Below are 22,355 nucleotides of genomic sequence, written 5' to 3' on the forward strand. Positions count from 1 at the left end.
CCCCCCCCCCCCACATCACAACCACCACCACAACCTTCCCCAAAAAAAAATTAAATATTTCAATTTCAATTCAAAAATTATTTTCTACTCTCTAGTAAAAATAAAAGATACTTTCTCCAAAATAATTTTCATTAATAAATCAAACACTAAAAAATCTTTTTCGAAAAATACTTTCTACTCACCAACCAAACATGAGAAAATAAGTCAAAAATCTATTGTTTTCCAGGCAAACACATCCTAAATCATGGCTTAGTAACATGAGAAAAAACAAATTAGGCAGTGGTAATTACAGTGGCTACTTGGCGAATTAGGCGGTGTTAGACAATTAATGTTACTTGCTTCTACTACTAAAGTAAGAAACTGATGTGACTTAAGTGCGGAAATATGAAGTAAGAAGAACAAATAATTTAATTGACCCTTTGGAATATGAAAACTAGAAATTGAATATTGTTGTATTGTTTAGCCTACTTACTTTATTGCTGTCCATCATTTCTTTAAAATCTTCATAGTCCCATATTCTGCTACATTTGCCTGCATCCTTCTGAATTTTCACTATATATTTACCCACATCTTGTATTAAGTCATGCATTTCAATTGTATCATCTTCAGTTAAGAACACAAGAGATTTTTCAATTAGGACATTCAATCCATATTCAACTCCAAAATCACAGCTCTTAAGGATTTGCATGACTTTCTTTTTTTCATCTCCTCGAAAAAAACAAGCTATATCTAGAAATATCTGTTGTTCTAAGGGCTCCAACCCATCATAACAAATTTTGAGTTTTTCAACAATTTCTGAACTAGAGTTTTCCTTTATTTTGTCAACAGTTCTTCTCCACTGAGTTAGGTCTTTCCTATGCAACAAAGAACCCCACACCTTGAGGGCTAAAGGAAGGCCTTTAGCATGATGTACTACCTCCAACGAGAAGTTCTCAAAACGCTCATCTGGAACTTCTTTTCTGAAAGCATACTGATTGAACAGTTGCAAAGCTTCAAGATTAGGTAGTGTAGGCACTTCATATATTGCAGCAGCATCCTTCTCTATCAAATCTTTATTTCTAGTTGTTACAACAACTCTGCTACCATCACCAAACCAACCAACATCACCTGCTAAATACTCCAAATGATCTCTTTCATCAATGTCATCAAGCACAATTAGCACCTTCATAGAAGAAAGTCTGCTCGGAATCATGCACTTCCCCTCTTTCTTATTGTTGACGTAATCATCTGTCTCTCCTAACAGTTTAGAGAGAAGAATATTTTGTAAATAATGCAGTTGATTCTTTTTGGCACTTTCTTTAACATCCTCGAGAAAACAAGCAGCTTTAAATTGATAAGATAGAGTATGAAAGATGGCTTTTGCTATTGTCGTTTTACCAATTCCACCTGTTCCCCAGATCCCTAAGATCCGAACATCATCGATTTCTATTTCAAGTTGGGATTTTAGTTTCTCTAAATGAGCATGTATTCCCACAACATCTTTCAAAGAAGATAAAGAAGTGTTGCATAATATGGATGAAATTTGATTAACAAGATCCCGAATACATTCTGGTTCAAACCTATAAAAAAGTAAGAAGAAGATTGTTGATATATATACAGTTCAAAAATTCGACAAGAGAAGTACTTCACATTGTAGAGTTAGAGTTCTGCATAATTATGAATAAAGGGACAAAGCATATAAATTTAACTCACTTATCACGGATATCATATCCTTTTATATTTGCAGCAGCAGTTAAAGCAGATCTCCATCCTTCGACCTTCTTCATTCCTTCAACATCATCCTTATACCTCGATTCGTGTTTGGCAAAGGCTTCTGCAAAGCTGTTACTTTGGTTCCGAACATGTGATGGATCCACATCATAGAAGACTGGTATGACTGTTTGTCCATTTTCTTCCTTGCATTCCATAATCTTCACTAGTTCATCCAAGCACCACCTAGATGTAGCATAATTTTTTGAGAAAATGATTACAGCAACTTGAGACTCTTCTATAGCTTTCACAAGTTCTTTCGACAGGGAATCACCATTCTCTAGCATGTTATCATCTAGAAACGTGAGTATTCCCTCGTTTTTTAAACCTTGGTACAAGTAACTTGTGAAATTTCTGCGAGTATCTTCGCCTCGAAAACTTAGAAAGACATCGTACTTCGATCCAGTCAACTGCGACGATCTAGCAGCAGCAGAAGAAGATGAAGAAGATGCCATGGATTCAGTTAATTAGTCGAAGAATAGAATCAATAGATTATGGTTGTGGTAAAGAGATCAATTGATGCTTCAATGGCTTATACTCCAGTCAACTATACTTATCTATAACATGTGGTAGGAAATTTCCCTCAAGTTCTAATAAAAAGAACACCACTGTGAGCTAAAAGTACAAGCACATTAAGCTACAAATTAGGAAATTGGGGAGAAAGAAGAAATTCCCTTTCATTTTAGCTTGTGTTTGGTCCTAAGTTTCCAAATATTCTTGGCAAATACTCGCTATATCCGTAATTACTTGTCCACTTTTTTTTAGTTGTTACTTGTTCATTTTGATAATTAAGAAAAAACAATTTATTTTACCTATTATAACCTCAATTAATTATTTTGAAAAAATTTGAACTTCTTGAAAATCTTAAATTTTTTTAATTCATCCACTTTATAATTAATAGGGGTAAAATAGTAAATTCAATATGTCAATTATTATTTTCTTAATAGGTGAGATAATTCAAAAGTGGACAAGTAATTAGGAACAGAGAGAGTCATATTTAGGCCAAGTTTTTTGGTGAAATTACATCATGTGTTTGGCCCCAAGTTTCCCAAGAATATTTGACTATTTCAATAAAAATATGATTATCCCTAAGTTCTAAAAACTATTAAAAATACTCATAAATTTGTATTATCTATTTATAGTGAATATGTTCTTTTGAAAAAAATAATTTTATAACATAATTGATAACAATCAACAACAACAAAATAACAATATATGCAAAAGCAATACATTAATCGTATAGGCTCTCTTTCACTTTTCCTATAGTCCTACAAATGATATCGCATTTCATTGTTATTTAATAAACAAAGATGATTAATATGGTTGGTGAGCATGTTGTTTGATAGATAGAGGAGTAACCTGGTTATTTATTAGTAGTAGATAGATATGGTAGATAAATATTATGGGTATTTTTTATAATATATAAAAGTCTGAGGTAATTTTTTAATTTTTAAAATTCCCAAATACTAGAACTTGGCCCAAAAACTATTTTTTTTCAAGTATTTGAAAACTTGGGATTCTTGCAAATATATTTGCCAAGTTATATAGCCAAACGCCACTGGGCAAGTTTTTTCCAAGTTTTCCCAAGTTTTTATTTGGGGTCAAACGGGTCCTTAATCACTACTTTTAGGGGTCCTTTGGTGTGAAGACAAGTTATAATGGGATGAGATTAGTTATTTTGATATTAATTTTTAGTGAAGATTTTGTATGTTGTATTAAAAATAATATGCACCACATAATTTATAAGTATAAGTTGTTATTTCATAAGTGTAAATGATGTGAAAAGTGATGTTTAAAAAGAATTTGAGGAAGTATTTTTGTTATTTTAACTAGTTTATCTCGGATAAACTACGGTAGAATTATTATTCCATTCAGTATTTAGAGACAGAGACAACTTATCGCTAATTATTAGTTCTAGGATAAGTTATTTCAAACTTGGTAAACAAGCAAAGAATTGAAAGTTACTAAAATTTAACTCAAGATTATCTTCATTTATCCATCACACCAAACGTGTCCTTAAGGTTTTAGGCTTTTAACATGCTTTATCAGTTAAAAAATTAAAACGTATCTAAATTATCATACTATATTTATTTGAGTATTATACATCAATTATCTATTTTTTAAAATTTATCTAAATTATCATTCTCTATATAATAAAACGCATTTTGATGTTGAATTATCCAAATATTTAAACTCAATCGACAATAAGTGCGTAGAGGCTTAAAGAAGTCATATAAATCAATTCATGCAACATCTAATTTAAGAAGACATTCCTTTTTCTATTTTCCTTTAAATTCTTCTCTTCTTCCCTTTTTTTTTCCATCACTTTTGCATTATTTCTAATATTTTCTTCCCCTTTCTACTTCTTCATTTCTTAGATTTTCTTCCTCTTTCTTCTTCTTCATTTCTCTATGAACCCTAAACTGTCATCCAATTCTAAAGTTTATTAATGAATCCTGATTTTCTTACCAAATTCAGAAACTAAATGATAAATTCAGGATTTGAAAGTTAGTGAGGAAAATAATAATAATAATAATAATAATAATAATAATAATAATAATAAATAATAATAATAATAATAATAATATAAAAGGGAAAAAAGATAGTTGGAACATGAAACTAAAGTTGATAACTACAATTAATTTTATTGTAGGGGCATAGGAGGCAGGGTAGGTTGGCTTAAAATGTGTATCCATATGATTGTGATATCGACTTATTTTATATTATATATATGTCACTTGGCAATTAAAAAATTCGTATGCTTCTAATCAAACGACCCTTTGTTGGAGCTAATTTAGTGTGGGTTAGTTAGTTTCTTAAACGTAAGATTTTTTTTAATAATTTTTTTTCCATATATATTATTTTGAAATTATTATCACCTTCCTAATCACTCAATATTCCGAACTCTCATTACTTGACCATGTCAAATGAAGTGGAAATATCTCTTGAGATTTTAATATGGAAGGTGTAGGATTTTGACAGACATTACTAGCTAGTTAGATTTTGGATGTTTACATAATGGTATTTAACACTCCCTCCGTTTTAATGTAACAAGTTAGAATGAATTGAGAGTCTATTGAATACGATCTAACTTCAATAACAACAATAATGCAATAACAATAAATCCAGTAAATCTCAAAAGCTGAGTAAACTTCAATAACAACAATAAATTTAGTATAATCTCAAAAATAGAGTTTGAAAAAGATAGAATATATGAAGACCTTATCACTATCTCCAAAAGGTAATAAAAATTATTTTCGATAACCCTCAACAACAACAACAACAACATACCCCAGTGAAATCCCGCTAAGTGGGGTCTGGGGAGGGTAGAATGTACGCAGACCTTACCACTACCTCGTGGAGGTAGAGAGGCTGTTTCCGGAGGACCCTCAGCTCAAGTACATCAAAACCAAGTAAAAGAAGAGGAAACAGTATATAAAACATAACATCCAACAAGGAAAATAGTGCATAATCAAAAAGGAGACAATAACATCAAGAAAATACTGTGAGAGGTGAAACGCAGTAAACAACATATGGCTATAGGACCACAGACAAGAACTACAAGTGCAAGGCTAGGACTACTACAAACGCTACCAACCCATACCCTCGCAAGGAAAGACAACACGCTAACCCTACTAACCTTCAACCTTAATACGCGACCTCCACTCCTTCCTATCTAGAGTCATGTCCTCGGTAATGTGAAGTTGAGCCAAGTCCTGTCTAATTCTCCCCAATACTTCTTAGGCCTACCTCTACCCCTCCGCGTACCCTCTACAACCAGCCCCTCGCACCTTCTCATTGGGGCGTCTGCGCACCGTCTCTTCACATGTCCAAACCATCTCAGTCTCGCTTCCCTCAGCTTGTCCACCACAGAGGCCACTCCCACCTTCTCCCGGATAACCTCATTCCTAATCTTATCGCTCCTAGTGTGCCCACACATCCATCTCAACATCCTCATCTCCGCAACATGCATTTTTTGAACATGTGAGTTCTTGACTGGCCAACACTCCGCTCCATACAACAAGGCCGATCTAACTACCACTCTGTAGAACTTACCTTTAAGCTTAGGTGGAACTTTCTTATCACACAAGACTCCAGAGGCAAGCCTCCATTTCATCCAAGCAGCCCTAATGCAATCTGTGACATCATCGTCTATGTCACCACTTCCTTGGATTACAACACCAAGATACTTAAAACTTTCTTTCCTAGGAATGATCTGTGTGTCAAGTCTCACTTCCCCATCTGCCTCATCCAACGCATCACTGAATTTGCACCCCAAATATTCAGTTTTGGTCCTACTCAACCTAAACCCTTTGGACTCCAGCATTTGTCTCCACACCTCTAGCCTCGCATTAACTCTGTCCCGCGTCTCATCAATCAGTACTATGTCATCCGCAAATAACATACACCATGGGACATTCTCCTGAATAGACCGCGTCAACTCATCCATCACCAAAGCAAATAGAAAAGGGCTAAAGGACTGATCCCTGATGCAACCCCATCTCAACTGGGAAATGTTCCGAGTCTCCTCCAACCGTTCTAACCCGAGTCTTGGCTCCACCGTACATGTCCTTTATCGCCTTAATATAAATCATCGGGACACCTTTAGCCTCCAAGCACCTCCAGAGGACATTCCTCGGTACTTTGTCATAGGCCTTTTCAAGGTCACTGAACACCATATGTAGGTCTCTCTTCCTTTCTCTATATTTTCTACCAGTCTTCGCATAAGATGAATGGCTTCGGTAGTCGATCGTCCCGGCATGAATCCAAACTGATTCTCGATAACCCTCGACTCGAGTAAATTCTTCAAATTCTAAATTAGTTTCTAATAGTAAATAAATTTTCCATGAAAAGTTCTGACCCCTAGTCCCCTACAGTACCTCGAAGAAGTTAACATTAGTTACATCCTACGAGAAAAAAGGAAAATTTTTTTGCAGTTACATATGTAATTGTCTTAAAATATTTTATTTAAAAGATTAAATAAATATGACCGTTGGGAACCAGCTGTAAATTTTAATATTAATTTATTTTTTCAACAAAGTACAATTTTTATTATTTTATTTTTAACTTTGCACTGTCTATGTCTGTTTTTGGTCTTAAAGAAGTCTGATGAACTAGGACATTTACATGTCAAAAAAATGCATTGATAAACACAAACAAACAAACATGCACAACATGATAAATTTACTAGCTAGTTGTAACGGCTACCTACAAAGTGTTTTTGTTTGTTTCTATGCAAACATTTTTTTATTCATCCGAGCGTTCGATAGTTGGTTTGGAAATGAGTTATGTAAAGACTAAATTTTGTATAAGTAATATCACGTTTAGTAGTTTTGTTAGAAGATAAAATTTTCATGTATAAAATTAAGGGAAAATGCTCAAATATACCATCCAATATTGAGAAAAGGTTCATCTATTACATCCGTTAAAAGTTTGTCTCATCTATGCTATTTTTGTTTGAGAAAAGGCTCATCCATGCCATAATAACGGATGACATTAGATAAATCTTTTCTCAATGTTTGATGACATATATAAACATTTTTCCTTTTTAAAAATGTTATAATTAATGATGTGGTCTAATCATAATTAACCATGTGTTAAAAATGATTCTCAAAATCAAAAATATTTTTAGTTAAGTAGCAATGACATAAATTAGTCTTTTCTCAAACGAAAATTATATAGATGAACCAAATTTTTAACGGATGAAATAAATGAGTTTTTTTTCAAAGTTCGATGACATAAATTAAATTTATTAAATCATAGTAAATATAATTTGATATAAATATTCGACCCAAGTAGGCTCTAACCTTGCATTATAATAAGAGAATCACTTAGATTATACATAAATAATTTACTCAATAACTAGTATGTTATTATGTCCTTTTCTTTTTTAAGCTATGCTTGTAGTTAAAACCTTAACTTTTTAAATTGTTTTATTATTTGACTGGTAGGTCACACTGATTTGCCATTTTCATATTGTTCCTGGAACAATAATTCTCTATGTATTAATAATAACGGAAAAGGGCCAAAAATACCCCTATACTATTCGAAAAGGTTTTAAAATACCCCTCATCCACCTATTGGGTTAAAAATACCCCCAGACAACCTTTTTGGTCCAATATTACCCTTTAAACTAACAACCTTATATTTTTTAATTATCATATTTAATAATTATTACGTGGTGTCTTTCTATTGGATAAAGTTAAATTTCAATCTACTAAATTTTCTCCTACCCACCCAACCCATATGTAAGCGCACACAGTTGGCATTCAAACATACACAAACATGAAACAACAAAATTCTCAAGCCAAAGAAAGAGATGGTTAATAGATTAACATACGCCATAACAGTCCTCCTCCGGTTGGTTCCTCCAACTACATTTACACGAGCTGACAAGGGAATTTCTGGGTTGGAACCAACTATTTCAATCTTCATAGGCTTGCCATCCAACTGCACATTGTTATATCTCTTAAGAGCTTGGAATGCATCACTTCTTCTGGCAAAGACCACCTCAGCAGCGCCCTGAAAGTTAAGATAAGATCAACTTCACATTTGAGGACAAAACTAAAACCACACAGACTAGCATTAAAAAATTCAGAAACATTTGAGTCCAAATATTGAAACTCATAAGCAAAAGACCTAAGCAACAAATACACATATCTGCATATGCATGCAACTACGGACATGTGCTACTAGATGTTTAATATCTTCTACGTCTTTTTCCTGAATACTACTACATGATAACGAAAAAAGGATAAAAAATTAATTTGACATTATTATATCAAGGCAAAAAAACCTTCAGAAATAAATGTCAATACATGTATTAAAGAGTAGAGAGCAGCACTTTCTAGAAAACCAGTGACAGCGACTTGTAGGCCATTTTCAATGGTCCCACTTTACTAAAACCGCTTGCAATTATATCCATAATCATTTTACAGCCTTTGGGATACCTTCAAACCCCCTTATTAACTACAATTTAATACTACCAAGTTAATCAGAGAAATATTTTTCATGGGGTCTTCAAATCTTGATTTCGACCAGTAAATGTGATTTCATACAATACTAGAGAGATAAAGGCTAAAGAACTTTAACTCTCTTCTTGCGTAGTTTCATATCATGTTTACAAGTCAGATACAAGGAAATTTCCACCCTTAAACGGAAGGGGATATGCAGTTTGTAAAACCAAACTACTACTATGAACTCAAGACAAATGCTACTACCAAAATAGCTTACTGCTGCAAATCTATATGTGAGAATATATGGTTCTATTGAGATAGTGCCTATTTTATTTTCTGCAGAGGTAATATAACAATGAAAGACCTACCAAGAGTAAACCAGCAGCATGCGACTAAGAATTAGTATATTCAATTAATCCACAACTGAAGGTCTTGAAACAAATAACAGGAGACAAAGGGTCCATTAAAATTTACAGAGACATAGCAATTAATTATAGATCTTCTATTATATCAAATTCTTTCAACCAAATCTCCCAAGAGCCAGTAGTGCAGGGTTCAAAATTTTTGACATCTTAAAGTAGATCTATTCTTCTAAGCCTTTCACAGCCATGCCAAGCTTCGCACAACTTTAACTTTCTTAGAAGAAGTCATCAGCGAACTGCTGGTGATATTCTTCCTTTTCATTCTCCTCCTCTCATCTTGTTATAATTCAATCATGTTTCTTTCTTCCACATTAAATAATAATACACACAAATTCCTATAGTATTATCTTTAAACAGCAAATAAACAGATTCATTTGTATTAATAAACATATAGCAAGTTAGCAAGTAAAAATACCGTGAAAACATTATAATACAAAATGAAGAGCAGAATAACTTACACTTGGACGTCCATTTTTGTCATAGTGGATTGCAAATCGTACTAGTTCTCCCATCTCCGAAAAGAGTTCCTGTGTTTCAAGACTGGTTTTAACAAATCTTCAAAGACATCTATTGCAAAGGAGTGTATAATGTGAAAAGACAAGCTCAAGGTGTACCCTTATATCTTCATTAGTCACTCCAATGTCTAAATTAGNCTAGCAGTAGTTTCCAGTTAAGTTGAATTGCTCAAAAAATGCAATCTAATAGCAAAAGAGAAGTCAACGATGCAGAATTAAGTGTAGATGGGAGTTAAAGGATTTGACCCACTGCACATCAGGTACTTAAGCAAAAAGGTAAGAGCTCCAGTTCTGATGTTCAAATGAAGCCACCTTTGCAAAAAGGCCTTGAAATGAGATGGTAACAGAAGATCTTGTCCCTTAGCAGTTCCACAAAATGCAAGTAGAATTCATGAAGACAGCCACAAACTCCCTCTTTAAACCAATAATGAGAAACTAGAGCAATTGCTACTAGACAATAAGGATAACAGACGGTTAAGAAAGTTCCCTCTAATCTCTATACATTTAGGGGTTAGGGACGTTTAAATGCTACAAAGAAGTGATTTGCCTGAATAGGCCACCTGAATCTCCCACTTAAATCAAAATCCATCAGAAAACCTCAAGTAAGGAGAAAGTTCAAAGATCATCAACAATTGCACTACAGTTGAACAGCTATTATGGCTGAACCAAAGTGGACTTCTCGTTGGAACCATAAGGATAACAGACAGTTAAGAAAGTTCCCTCTAATCTCTATACATTTAGGGGTTAGGGATGTTTAAATGGTGTGAAGGCTCTTAAATTTTCAGTTAATGAATCTCCCCAAGAAGCATGCAACAAAGAAGTGATTTGCCTGAATAGGGCCACCTGATTCTCCCACTTAAATCAAAATCCATCAGAAATCCTCTAGTAAGGAGAAAGTTCAAAGATCATCAACAATTGCACTACAGTTGAACAGCTTATTATGGCTGAACCAAAGTGGACTTCTCCTTGGAACCAAAAAAATCAAGAGTCACTTGTACATCAACTAAACAAAAGCAGAGAACCTTCAGTTGGGTTCATAAAGCATATCAGATGTGTCTATGAAATCATAAGATTTCCAATAGTTTTGAGCTTGCCTTGGCAATGGTGTAGGCTGATGGCCGAGCATTAACGCCAAGTGGTCCTCTACGAGGAGCTCCCGTTGTCCTTCCACCTCTAAATGATCCCCCTGCCCCTCTTCCACGCCGGGCCCTGCCTTGACCCCTGCCACCCTTCTCGGTATTTCTCCTACTTTTTATCATATCATCCAGGGTCATATCCAGTGAAGCCATGATGAGGTAAAGCAGACAGGAAAAACTTAAAGCCAATCTGTAAGAAAGGAAACAAATCACATCAACGATGATTGTTAAATCATGTTTAATAAAAGCAATCAGCAAGAAAAAACACACTACAAATACAAAAATGTTCCAACTAAGGGTAGAATCTTACAATGACATTTAAACAAGAAAATGTTCCAACAATTAGACAAATAAATGTCACATCTCAAAGGAATTACTAATAAACAAGGATCTAAAGTCTTAGATAGAAGTGGCAAATAGACATATGGCTGTGTCCACGTGAAATATTTACCAGAAAAAAAACAGCAAAAACAAAAATCATTTAGTACGCTAAAGCATGAACTTCCCGCAGCTACAATAGCAAATAACGATTTAAAACAACAAAAGCTTACCAACATATGTAGAAACAGATGATACAATCAAGTTTACACATGATACAAACAGATATACAAATCAAACAATTCAAAAACCAGCAAAAACAAAAATCATTGAATACCGCTAAAACATGAACTTTCCACAGCTACAATAGCAAAACCAATTACAAAACAACAAAGGCTTACCAATATATGCAGAAACATATGAACGAATCAAACAATTCAAAGACCAGCAAAAACAAAAATCATTAAATAAAGCTAAAACCTGAGCTTTCCGCAGCTACAATAGCAAAAACACAACGAAAGCTTTCCAATATATGTAGAAACAGATAAACAAACCAAACAATTCAAAAACCAGCAAAAACAAAAATCTTTGAATAAAGCTAAAATATGAGCTATCCGCAGCTACAACAGCATAAAAACGTTCAAAAAAAGCAACAAATAATACCAATATATGCAGAAACACGCCAGGAACGGACAAATCTGCAACTTTTCGCTGGATATGCTGAGAAATACAGGAGAGGAAGAGAGGAGAATGAGCAATTATGAAGATATATTCAGGTTTTGAGAGAGAATCTCCATTGATGAGTAGATTTTTGATCGGGAGAGAAGAAAAAGTGTTGTTAGGGTTTCAGAGAAAAAAAGGGAATTGGAGAAGAATTTCAAGCTAGGGCTATTTGTTTTTTTTTGTTTCGTGTATTGAACGCTAGGGGTGTTAAATCGTACTTGGAGTCACGGATCGACGACTTCCTGTATAAGAATAGTCTATTTGGGCCTCTTTAAAGGTTTGTCTATAGGCCTAGAGGCTTGTTGGTAGGCCCCAATACGTAACTATACGACGTAAGATAACATAATTTTTAAAAATTTCTACCATTTGAATTAAGTATGAAAATCTCATTTTTCCTTATTTCTCTCTTTAACATCAGAATACATCACTTCATATCTATCAGATATATTATAACTTTGTTTGTGTACAATATATTTGGTATAAATATTATTGTTGATACATAACCTCAATTATTTTAAACTTAAATCAGTATAAATTTGATTTATAGTTATGTATATGATATATAAATTATGTATCCACGAATTTTGAAAAATTCAAAATTATTGTAATTTGAGAAACTTTCATAATAGAATGTAATTAGCGCCCAAATAATTGAGGTTTCTGTACTTCATACATTTATAGGTGTTGTGTGGTGTCGTCAGCTCATGTCGTGAGATGTTTGGCCAAGTTCTATAACGAGTGAAATCCTCGTTATTTGAAAAGGCAAGAGGTTTTAAAAAATACAATACATAATGAGAATTAAGGGTTTATTTATTTGTTACATATATGTTCTCTAAGAACTGTATCAATTTGCTTTGTACCCATGTATCAATTCACTCTATATCTATTAACATTGATATAGAGTAAATTGATACACTATAACTATATCGCGAATATTTTAAGTAAATTATTGTTATATTTGATAATTAGATAAACTGTCATTATGATAATAATTAATAATAAGAACGCAAAATGTTGTTAATTTTAAATTTTCTTGAATTAGGGGTGTTGTTAAAATAATAGCATAGATTAGATCATTGGTTTTACAAAAAGTTAAATATATGTCCTTTTGTGCAAAATTTTAGGGATTCAATATTTTGATTGTTGCTTCTCATTTTCAATTTACAACAACAATCATAAGTGGAGATTGAGGAGGGTGAAGTATATGCAAACCGGCCTTACCTCACAAAGTCCCCTACACCTCGAAGAAGTTAACATTAGTTACATCCTACGAGAAAAAAGGAAAAATTTTTTGCAGTTACATATGTAATTGTCTTAAAATATTTTATTTAAAAGATTAATTAAATATGACCGTTGGGAACCAGCTGTATATTTTAATATTAATTTATTTTTTCTACAAAGTACAATTTTTATTTTTTTATTTTTAACTTTGCACTGTGTGTGTCTGTTTTTGGTCTTAAAGAAGTCTGATGAACTAGGACATTTACATGTCAAAAAAATGCATTGATAAACACAAACAACAAACATGCACAACATGATAAATTTACTAGCTAGTTGTAACGGCTACCTACAAAGTGTTTTTGTTTGTTTCTATGCAAACATTTTTTTATTCATCTGAGTGTTTGATAGCTGGTTTGAAAATGAGTTATGTAAATATTAAATTTTGTATTAGTAATATCACATCTAGTAGTTTTGTTAGAAGATAAACTCTTCATGTATAAAATTAAGGGGAAATGCTCAAATATACCATCCAATATTGAGAAAAGGTTCATCTAGGACATCCGTTAAAGTTTGACTCATCCGTGCTATTTTTGTTAGAGAAAAGGCTCATTCATGCCATAATTTGTTAACTAACTAAAATAACATAGATGAACCAAATGTTTAATGGATGACATAGATGAACCTTTTCTCGATGTTCGATGACATATATAAACAGTTTTCCTTTTTAAAAATGATATAATTAATGACGTGGTCTAATCATAATTGACCATGTGTTGAAAATGATTTTGCAAAATAAAAAAAAATTTAGTTAAGAAATAATGACATGGTTTAGCTTTTTCTCAAACGGTAATGACATAGATGGATCAAACCTTTAATGGATGAGATAAATGAGTCTTTTCTCAAAATTTAGTGACATAAATTAAATTTATTAAATCATAATAAATATAATTTGATATAAATATTCGACCCAAGTAGGCTCTAACCTTGCTTTATATTAAAAAGAATCACTTAGATTATACATAAATAATTTACTCAATAACTAGTAAGCTATTATGTCCTTTTCTTTTTTAAGCTATGCTTGTATTTAAAACCTTAATTTTTTAAATTGTTTTATTATTTGACTGGTAGGTCACACTGATTTGCCATTTTCATATTGTTCCTGGAACAATAATTCTCTATGTTAATTAATAATAATAATAATAATAACATGACTTAATAGTAACGTACAAAGTTTCGTTTTCAATATTCTCATATGATAAAAAAAAAATCTTGAAGTACTGATTGTTTTGTACAGTTAATAAATTATCAATAGTACTACAACATTCAATTAATGAGTCTATCTAACTCCAATTCAAACTTAAAAGCATAGTAAAATAAAAGCAAAAGCAAAAGCAAAAGCAAAAACAAAAACAAAAACAAAAACAAAGATACAGCAATATGAAGTGATTATATGTTGGATTCCGTGGGTCATAGTGAAATAGATAAAATATCTCCATTCTTAAGTAAAGAGTTCGTATTCAAATTTTGATTAGGAAAAGATTTATGTTAAAGAACATTTGTTTCTTAAATGAATAATAAGATAAGTAGATTTTTAACGTAACTCATCCCCAAACGTTAACTTATAAAGTAACGATTATTCAAATTCATAAAAAGAAAATACTTGTATTTCATTTTATCTGTTATGAGATTCTTCAATGCCCCATCTTATATTCACGACTTGACATGGAATTCAATACCGATACACAAACGGGCGAGTTCTACATGTAAAGAAATGAAGTTTGAGCCTAATTCAATACTTAAAAATTAGCTCAAGAGATGAGTATTTATTATTCAAATTTATATAATGAGATCACTTATTTCTTTTTCATCTAAAGACTTTACACAATAAACTTTATACGTTAATCTAAATTAATCGAGATATAAAACAGATAAATATTTATAAAAAAAAACAAAAAAGGGAAGATATTTCAATTTCTGACATGACATCCATGTGATTGATACATAAAACAAAAAAATTACAAAAAATATACTGTCTTCTTCTTCTTCTTCTCTATATCTTTCTACTACAAATTAAATACCTTTTCAGCTCACTCTTGCCCCACTCTGTTTTCTTTCTTTTTTTTTTTCTCTCTGGAGATTCTGTTTTACATTTCAATATTCTCTTCTTCTCCTTCTCTATATCTTTCTACTACAAATTACATACCTTTTCAACCTCACTCTTGCCCCACTCTCTGTTTTTCTCTTTTTTTTTCTCTCTGGAGATTCTGTTTTACATTTCAATATTCTCTTCTTTCCACTATATACACTTTAACTTCTTGCCCTTTGTTCAAAGATAGCATCTTTTTCCTTTCTTCTTCTCTAATCTCTTCATTTTTCTCACTCTTTTCCATTTTTCTCAAGTGGGGTTTAATGGAAACTAACAAAACTTTGCTTTTCTTGCTGTTTTTAGCAGTTTCTGCAGTTCTTGCTGATGAAGGTGAGCTGTTTTTATAGTTTTTGAAATGGAAAGTGTTGTTTTGGTTTGTTTTAGTTGGTTATGTCTTTATTTTAATATGATAAGATATAAAAACTTGTTCTTTATTGTGCATGTGTTGGACCCTTCTTAAAACTTCAAGATTTTGTTCATTTCTTTCATTTTAAGAGGGGTTAGGTAAGTATTATAGTTTTTAATGGGATTTTTTAATGTTGTGTATGTAAGAGATGGAGTATGAATTAGGGATTCTTGAGAAGAGATATGGTGAGAAGGAAGAAGTTTAAAGAGTAAAGTTTCCAACTTTCCTATTCCTTTTGTCTTTTTCTGTATGTAGTTTAGTTGCTTGGTCATTTATGTGAATGACTTGACAATCTTTTTTGGGAGGTGGGGTTTTGGCCTAAAACACAAAATCATGTACAAACTATAGAGCTGAATGTACAACTTTTTAATTTGGGTGTGTCACCTGATCTAGTGGTCAATGAGGTGGGTGAAAAATATGGGTGAGGTTCAATTCTCCATAGAGAAAGGAGTTAAGGTGACTAGGTGAATTCTTCCCATTTGCCTTAGTATTGATGGACAGAGTTATCCGGTACCGCTTTTGGTGCACGGTAGCTAGTTTGGCCACCTGCCATCAAAAGAGGGGAAAAAAGAGAAACTTTTACTACGGTGTGTCATCCGATGTAGTGGTGGTTAATGAAGTGGTTGAAAACTATGTGAGGCATCCGAATTTCCATAGACAATAAGGTGTTGGTTGAGTTCTTCCCATTTATCTAAGCGTTGGTCATCAGAGTCATCTCGTACTTGTGTTGGTGGAGATAGAAAGTAGAAATAGAAAGAATTTTACTAAGGGGTAGGGGTAAGGTCCGTGTATATCTTACCCTCTTCCGACCTCACTTGTGTTAAAGTTTTTCTTTTTCTCAAGTAAAGAGTAAATATATGTGTTAGGCAACCAAAACCAGATCTTTGAGATTTATAATCATGCGTGAGACAAAGAACAAAGAATAGAACACATCTCAGATGTAAAGAAAAAGCAGGAAGAACCTGATGTACAACTAATTTCATGTGCTTTTTTATACTAGTCCACATTGGCATGCTCCCAAATTACCAACAAGTTGGCCAAGTACATGGTCCCAGCTTTCCATTCTCAAGTTATTTTCTCTTGGTTATGATTCTGATGTGGAATATTGTGCTTCTAGTCCTCAATAATTGATGCACAAACAGCACTCGAGGTGTGGCTTAGAGGTCAATAAAATGTGTTAAAACCAAGACAAAAAGCTCTAGGTGATTTCTTCTAATTTACCTACTTTGGTGACCAGTTATTTGGTGTCGACGCTAATGGGAGGTATTAGGTATACGGATTAGTCGAGAGGTGTGCACAAGTTTGTCTGGCCACAACAGTCATAAATTATATAATATTGATGCATATTTAAATAAGTTACTTTATTTATACCAAAAAAATATGTTCATTTGGATGCTAGTAACAGAGAAAACAATTGTTATAATTAAGCTCAAAGCAACATTTTTCAAGTAGTGCTGTCCAAGCTCATTTCTCTGTTTCTTGTTAAACTATCATATGGAAATATAGAATGCACTTCTTGAATCTGAGCATATTGATGAATTAAATTGATTGTTGATTATTAGATGTAGATATGACCTTTTACTGGAACTTGGATATAGTGAGGGGAGAACAATATTTAGTTCAATTATTCCATCTTCCATGCAGATGTCTTTATTGGAGTAAACATTGGAACGGAGCTCTCGGACATGCTACATCCAACTCAAGTAGTTGCACTTCTTAAAGCACAGCAAATTCCACATGTTCGCCTCTTCAATGCAGACCGCGGCATGCTCCTTGCGCTTGCAAATACAGGCATCAAAGTCGCTGTGTCTGTGCCCAATGAACAGATCCTTGGTGTTGGTCAGTCAAATACCACTGCTGCTAATTGGGTTACCCAAAATGTTATCTCACATTATCCAGCTACTAACATCGCAACCATATGTGCTGGTTCCGAGGTTCTATCTGCCCTTCCAAATGCTGCACCGATCCTCGCAACGCCCTTAAGTTCGTTCATTCAGCCCTTTTGGCGTCGAACCTGGACAGGCAACTAAAAGTTTCAACACCTCTAGCTTCTACCATCTCAAGCCTTCTTCAATCACACTGTGAAACCAGTATGAATACCACTGCTCAAATTCCTTCAGTCCACTAATTCTTATTTCATGCTAAATCTATCCTTAATACGACTACATGCAATCGAATGGTGTTATTCCGCTAGATTATGCTCTCTTCAAGCCTCTAGCTGCAAATAAAGAAGCTGTGGACTCCAACACACTTTTGCATTATACTAACGTCTTTGATGCAATGATTGATGCTGCTTACTTTGCGATGGCTGATGTCAATTTCACCAATATTCCTGTTATGGTGACTGAATCAGGCTGGCCATCAATGGGTGAATTGAACAAACCTGATGCTACTGTAGACAATGCCAACTCTTGCAACAGCAATCTGATAAAGCATGTGCTAAACAAAACCGGAACTCCTAAGCATCCTGGTATTGCTGTTAGTACTTGCATCTATGAGCTATACAATGAAGATGCTAACGCAGGGCCTTTGTCAGAGAAGAATTGGGGACTATTTAACAACAATGGCACACCAGTTTATATTCTACGGTTGACTGAATCAGGATCTCTTTCTGCAAACAATACTTCAAACCAGACTTACTGCGTTGCTAAAGAAGGGGCGGATACTAAAATGCTACAGGCTGGTTTGGATTGGGCTTGCGGAACTGGTAAGGTCAATTGTGCACCATTGATGCAGGGAGGACCGTGTTATGACCCAGATAGCGTGGCTGCACATGCTACATATGCTTTTGATGCTTACTATCACATGATGGGGAAGGCTCCCGGGACTTGTGACTTCACCGGGGTGGCTACAATCACCACAACTAATCCAAGTAAGCATTTTGTCCATGAAGCCAAAATGATGATATTTCCTTAACTACGGAGTACTTTCCTGTTGTATTTGATGTTAGAATCTAAAAGGATGAAACTATAAAGAGACTAATTATTCTAATATTTCCATATTTCAGGTCATGGTACTTGTCTATTTTCAAGGTAACTTTCCTGTCATAATGTATTAACGGAAAAGGGTCAAAATTGCCCCCGAACTATATGAAATAGACCATTTATACCTTTCGTTACATTTTGGGATCAAAAATGCCCCTACTGTTATCCTAAGAGACTACAAATACCCTCAAGAATTGACACTCCAAATTTTTGTTGACGTGGCAAGCCACGTGGGACTAATCCTTCCACCTAAGCGTTGCCAACTAGGATTCACTACAAAAGAACTAGACCTTTAGCGGCAACAACAGTCGCCACAAAAGCCCAGAAAATCGTCACTAAAAGTTTTTAACATTAAATTCTAATTTTGTGTTTTTTTCTTCATTGTTTTTAAAAAACCAAATATGATATCGATTAAGTAGGAGTTTGAAGACACTATATGTTTTATTTTTATGTCATATGTAAATGTATAAAATGTACAATGATGCATTATATATATATATATAGTAGGAGATTTGAATCGAGAAGTAATTTTGATTATTTTTCGTAATAATATTGGATGTTTTTAATATGGATATTGCAAGTTATTTATTTTAGAAAATTAGGTCACAATCGAAAATTAATTATCATATTTTTTTGTTGAAAAAATAGGTTTTACTAGCGAATGGTTGTTGGAGCCTTAGTCGCCACTAAAAATTACTCATAACCTTTAGTGGCAATATTTTGGGATTTTGTGGTGACAAAGTCGCCACTAAAAGTCAAGTTTTTTTGTAGTGAATCTTAGTTGGCAATGCTTAGGTGGAGGGATTAGTCCCATGTGGCTTGCCACGTCACTAAAAAATTGGGGTGTTAACTCTTGAGGGTATTTGTGGTCTCCTGGGATAACTGCGGGGTATTTTTGATCCCAAAATGTAATGGAGGGTATAAGTGGTCTATTTCGCATAGTTCAGGGGCAATTTTGACCCTTTTCCGATGTATTAATTGTGAAAACAACGCGCTTTTTTAAACCTTTTTAATCAACTAATCTTTATCAGTGTTTATTTCTAACGAAATCACTCCACTTTAATTTCGCAACTAAACTATTTTGCTGAATGTTTGTGGTGCAGCAGTACTGACAAAAATGGAACTTTCCTTAATGGCACAGCTCCAGCTATGGATTCTACAAGCTCATCAGCCTATCCTGCCCGGTATTTAAACGTCTTTTCAACAACACTGATGATGATTCTAGGCACTCTAGGATTGAGTGTGGTTCTTTTGTAGTATGGTAATCTTCTTCATCATTATTTACCCGCGATGGATGGTGCCCATTGCACATTTTTCTTTTCCAAGAAGCGAGACTAATTAGTGATCGTGGATTCCCTTCACCTTTTCGGAAAAAAGGAAGTGAGGTTACTGATCTTCAGAAGCCACATAATTTTGTACAAATCCATGGGAGGGGAGAACCTGTTTCTTTTGGCAGGGTAGGGTGAAAAATTGAACCAATTTAGAAATTCTTTAAATTTGTTCTATTGGTTTCCTTATATGAGAAATGGAGTACCAATATCTAATGTGATTTTCTTATATGGCCTATAGATTCTGTTCTTTTTAATTTCAAGTTTCATCCAAATTACATTAAGAGACATGACCAGTGTCTTGTGGTTGCTTCAACGTCGTTTGTCCATGTTAAGTGTCTATGGTGGTAGCAGCCAGAACAACCAGACTGTTTCCGTTGCTCGAGCTGCTAAAAGTGGTGATTCTGAGGTGGTAGTAAAGTTATGCATGATGGCTCAAAAGATGTTACAAGGTCAAATTCATGTACAAGCCCTTAAACTTATGCGGATATCTTATTTAGACACATTAATTCAGGCTTGTTCCAATTGAACAGAATACGAGTTTTCTAGCTTGTTCCCATATAGAAAGTCCGAGTTCAAGTGTCTAAATGAGATTTTCCGCCAAAAAACAATTACTTGTAAAGTTGAGGAATTTTAACTAACAGTAATTGGCATGACGCCATTTTTACCAAAATGTTAATGAAATTCCTCACAAGTTGCTTACAAGTATCAAAGTAACCAAATATGGTAATTGCGTTTTGTAACTAAATTAAATAATGGAAATTCTGTTTTATGCCACTAATTATTATTACAAGTATAAAAAGAAGGCTTGGTAAGTTCTCTTGGAAAAAAAAATTCACAAACTAACTTGATTAATTAGCTAGAAAATATGGACACATTGTACGTGTTAAACATCATATTATTGATTTCTTCCTTTGTTGGTGTATTTATTTTCATCGTAGAATGTTGCATTAATAGTATTGGAACTGATGAAATAACACGAGGCACGTGTCGCATTGTTGCTCCACCGTCTTTTGTCAATGTCAACGTCTAGCTGCCACCGCTGGTCGAGTTGGTGGTGGAGCCACCAAAAGTGGTGGTGCAAAAGATGTTACTATAGTTATACGTGATGGCATAAATGGTAAGGTAAATACTACTACTACTAGTGTTTACTCATCATCATCAACTAGCTATGTTGAGAATAATAAATGTGGTATCTGCAAAAAGGCGGTTATGTTGGAGTCCGTTTCCATGAACGATGGTGGTGGTGGTGATGACAGAGTTGATGCAACCGGTGGTGCTAGCCATGCGACATTTTACATTATTTTTTACTTGTTATTGTCTGTTTTTGCAATTTGCAATATCACAATATACTCCACAAGGTGTCACTTCAATTAAAGAAAAAAAAAATGATAAAATTTCAAAAATGTCCTTAAACTATGCGAAATTGAATAAAAACATCACTCATGACAACACTTTGATCCAAAAATTCCCATGCCGTTAATACTATGGTCCAAAAAGGCTCACTTTATCACATCTTCAGTCTCTTGCCCCCCCTTTAGTTAACAGTGCAACTGCCGCGGAAACTCCTCAGCAGCTGCACAGACCTGAAAACCCCACCAAAATTTTACTTCATGGAGGAAAAACTAGTTCTATAGCTAATGCAACACATAATCAGACGAAGAACTCAGACAATGTTTCCCTTGCTTGAGGAATTAATGTTGATATAGAAGCAACTACAAAGTAAGTTGAGAACTATACCATTTTTCGCCGCCTATAGGAGATTGATAGATGCTCAAATATCACGCAACAAAGCCAAAGAGTTTTAGAAATATGTAAACAGAAGCACCATAAATGAACAAGTCTAAAACCAATTTTGAGTATAGCATAGAACATAGAAGCAACATTTGTTTTCCGATACACTACGTGAAAATTCTTGGACGGTTACAGCAGGAAGAAGAATTGGCTGATGTAGAAGGTTTATTTGTTATCATCCACCACATAGTTTACATACTCAGACAGACTGACTCCAACGCTTATAGTAAGAAGCCCTTATAGCAATTGCTAGCTCTATTTATCTTTCTAAATGACATCTTTTCAAATTGTAAAACTAAACTATATGGCATCAATTGAAGTATTCACCTTTTCATTTTAGAGTTCACTAATTTTCAACTTCAAATTCTTGATTTACGACTACTTTAAGGTACGAATTGAATTAAGATCGTATGATCCTAGGATCTGATTTGAGTATCAAAAATTTAAGCTTGTTCACATCAGTTAACTCACCATGGCTCAGCAGAAGTGGAGACGAGAGCTGCAAATTTGTGAAGAGACTGGTTGTTGCTGCAGATTCTCAAAGATAAATATTAGAGCTGTGAGTTTTTGAGCAGTAGGACACTTTTAGCATCACCAAACTTTTCAACTCGCCAATGCTGCATGAAAGTGTTGCAAGGTTTTGCATGCCACTCAAAT

General features: G+C 33.9%; 2 protein-coding genes, 1 long non-coding RNA gene and 1 pseudogene across 3 annotated transcripts in view; 2 read left to right on the forward strand and 2 right to left on the reverse strand.

The window, feature by feature from the left end:
- The window catches only part of LOC125843877 (glucan endo-1,3-beta-glucosidase 2-like), a 54,931-nt pseudogene extending 34,717 nt beyond the window's left edge, over nucleotides 1-20,214 (forward strand).
- The window catches only part of LOC125843862 (uncharacterized), a 573,332-nt gene that overhangs the window by 70,501 nt on the left and 480,476 nt on the right, over nucleotides 1-22,355 (reverse strand). Inside the window, exon 9 of the mRNA XM_049523084.1 lies at nucleotides 878-1,107. Coding sequence (XP_049379041.1) covers nucleotides 878-1,107 — 230 coding nt within the window. The remainder of the gene's footprint in view (nucleotides 1-877; nucleotides 1,108-22,355) is intronic.
- The window catches only part of LOC125843921 (uncharacterized), a 105,150-nt gene that overhangs the window by 68,243 nt on the left and 14,552 nt on the right, over nucleotides 1-22,355 (forward strand). The window lies entirely within an intron of this gene.
- LOC125843909 (uncharacterized) overlaps nucleotides 1-22,355 on the reverse strand; it is a 54,615-nt gene that overhangs the window by 18,766 nt on the left and 13,494 nt on the right. The window lies entirely within an intron of this gene.

The sequence above is a fragment of the Solanum stenotomum genome, chromosome 11, assembly GCF_019186545.1.
Source record: "Solanum stenotomum isolate F172 chromosome 11, ASM1918654v1, whole genome shotgun sequence".
Taxonomy (NCBI): domain Eukaryota; kingdom Viridiplantae; phylum Streptophyta; class Magnoliopsida; order Solanales; family Solanaceae; genus Solanum; species Solanum stenotomum.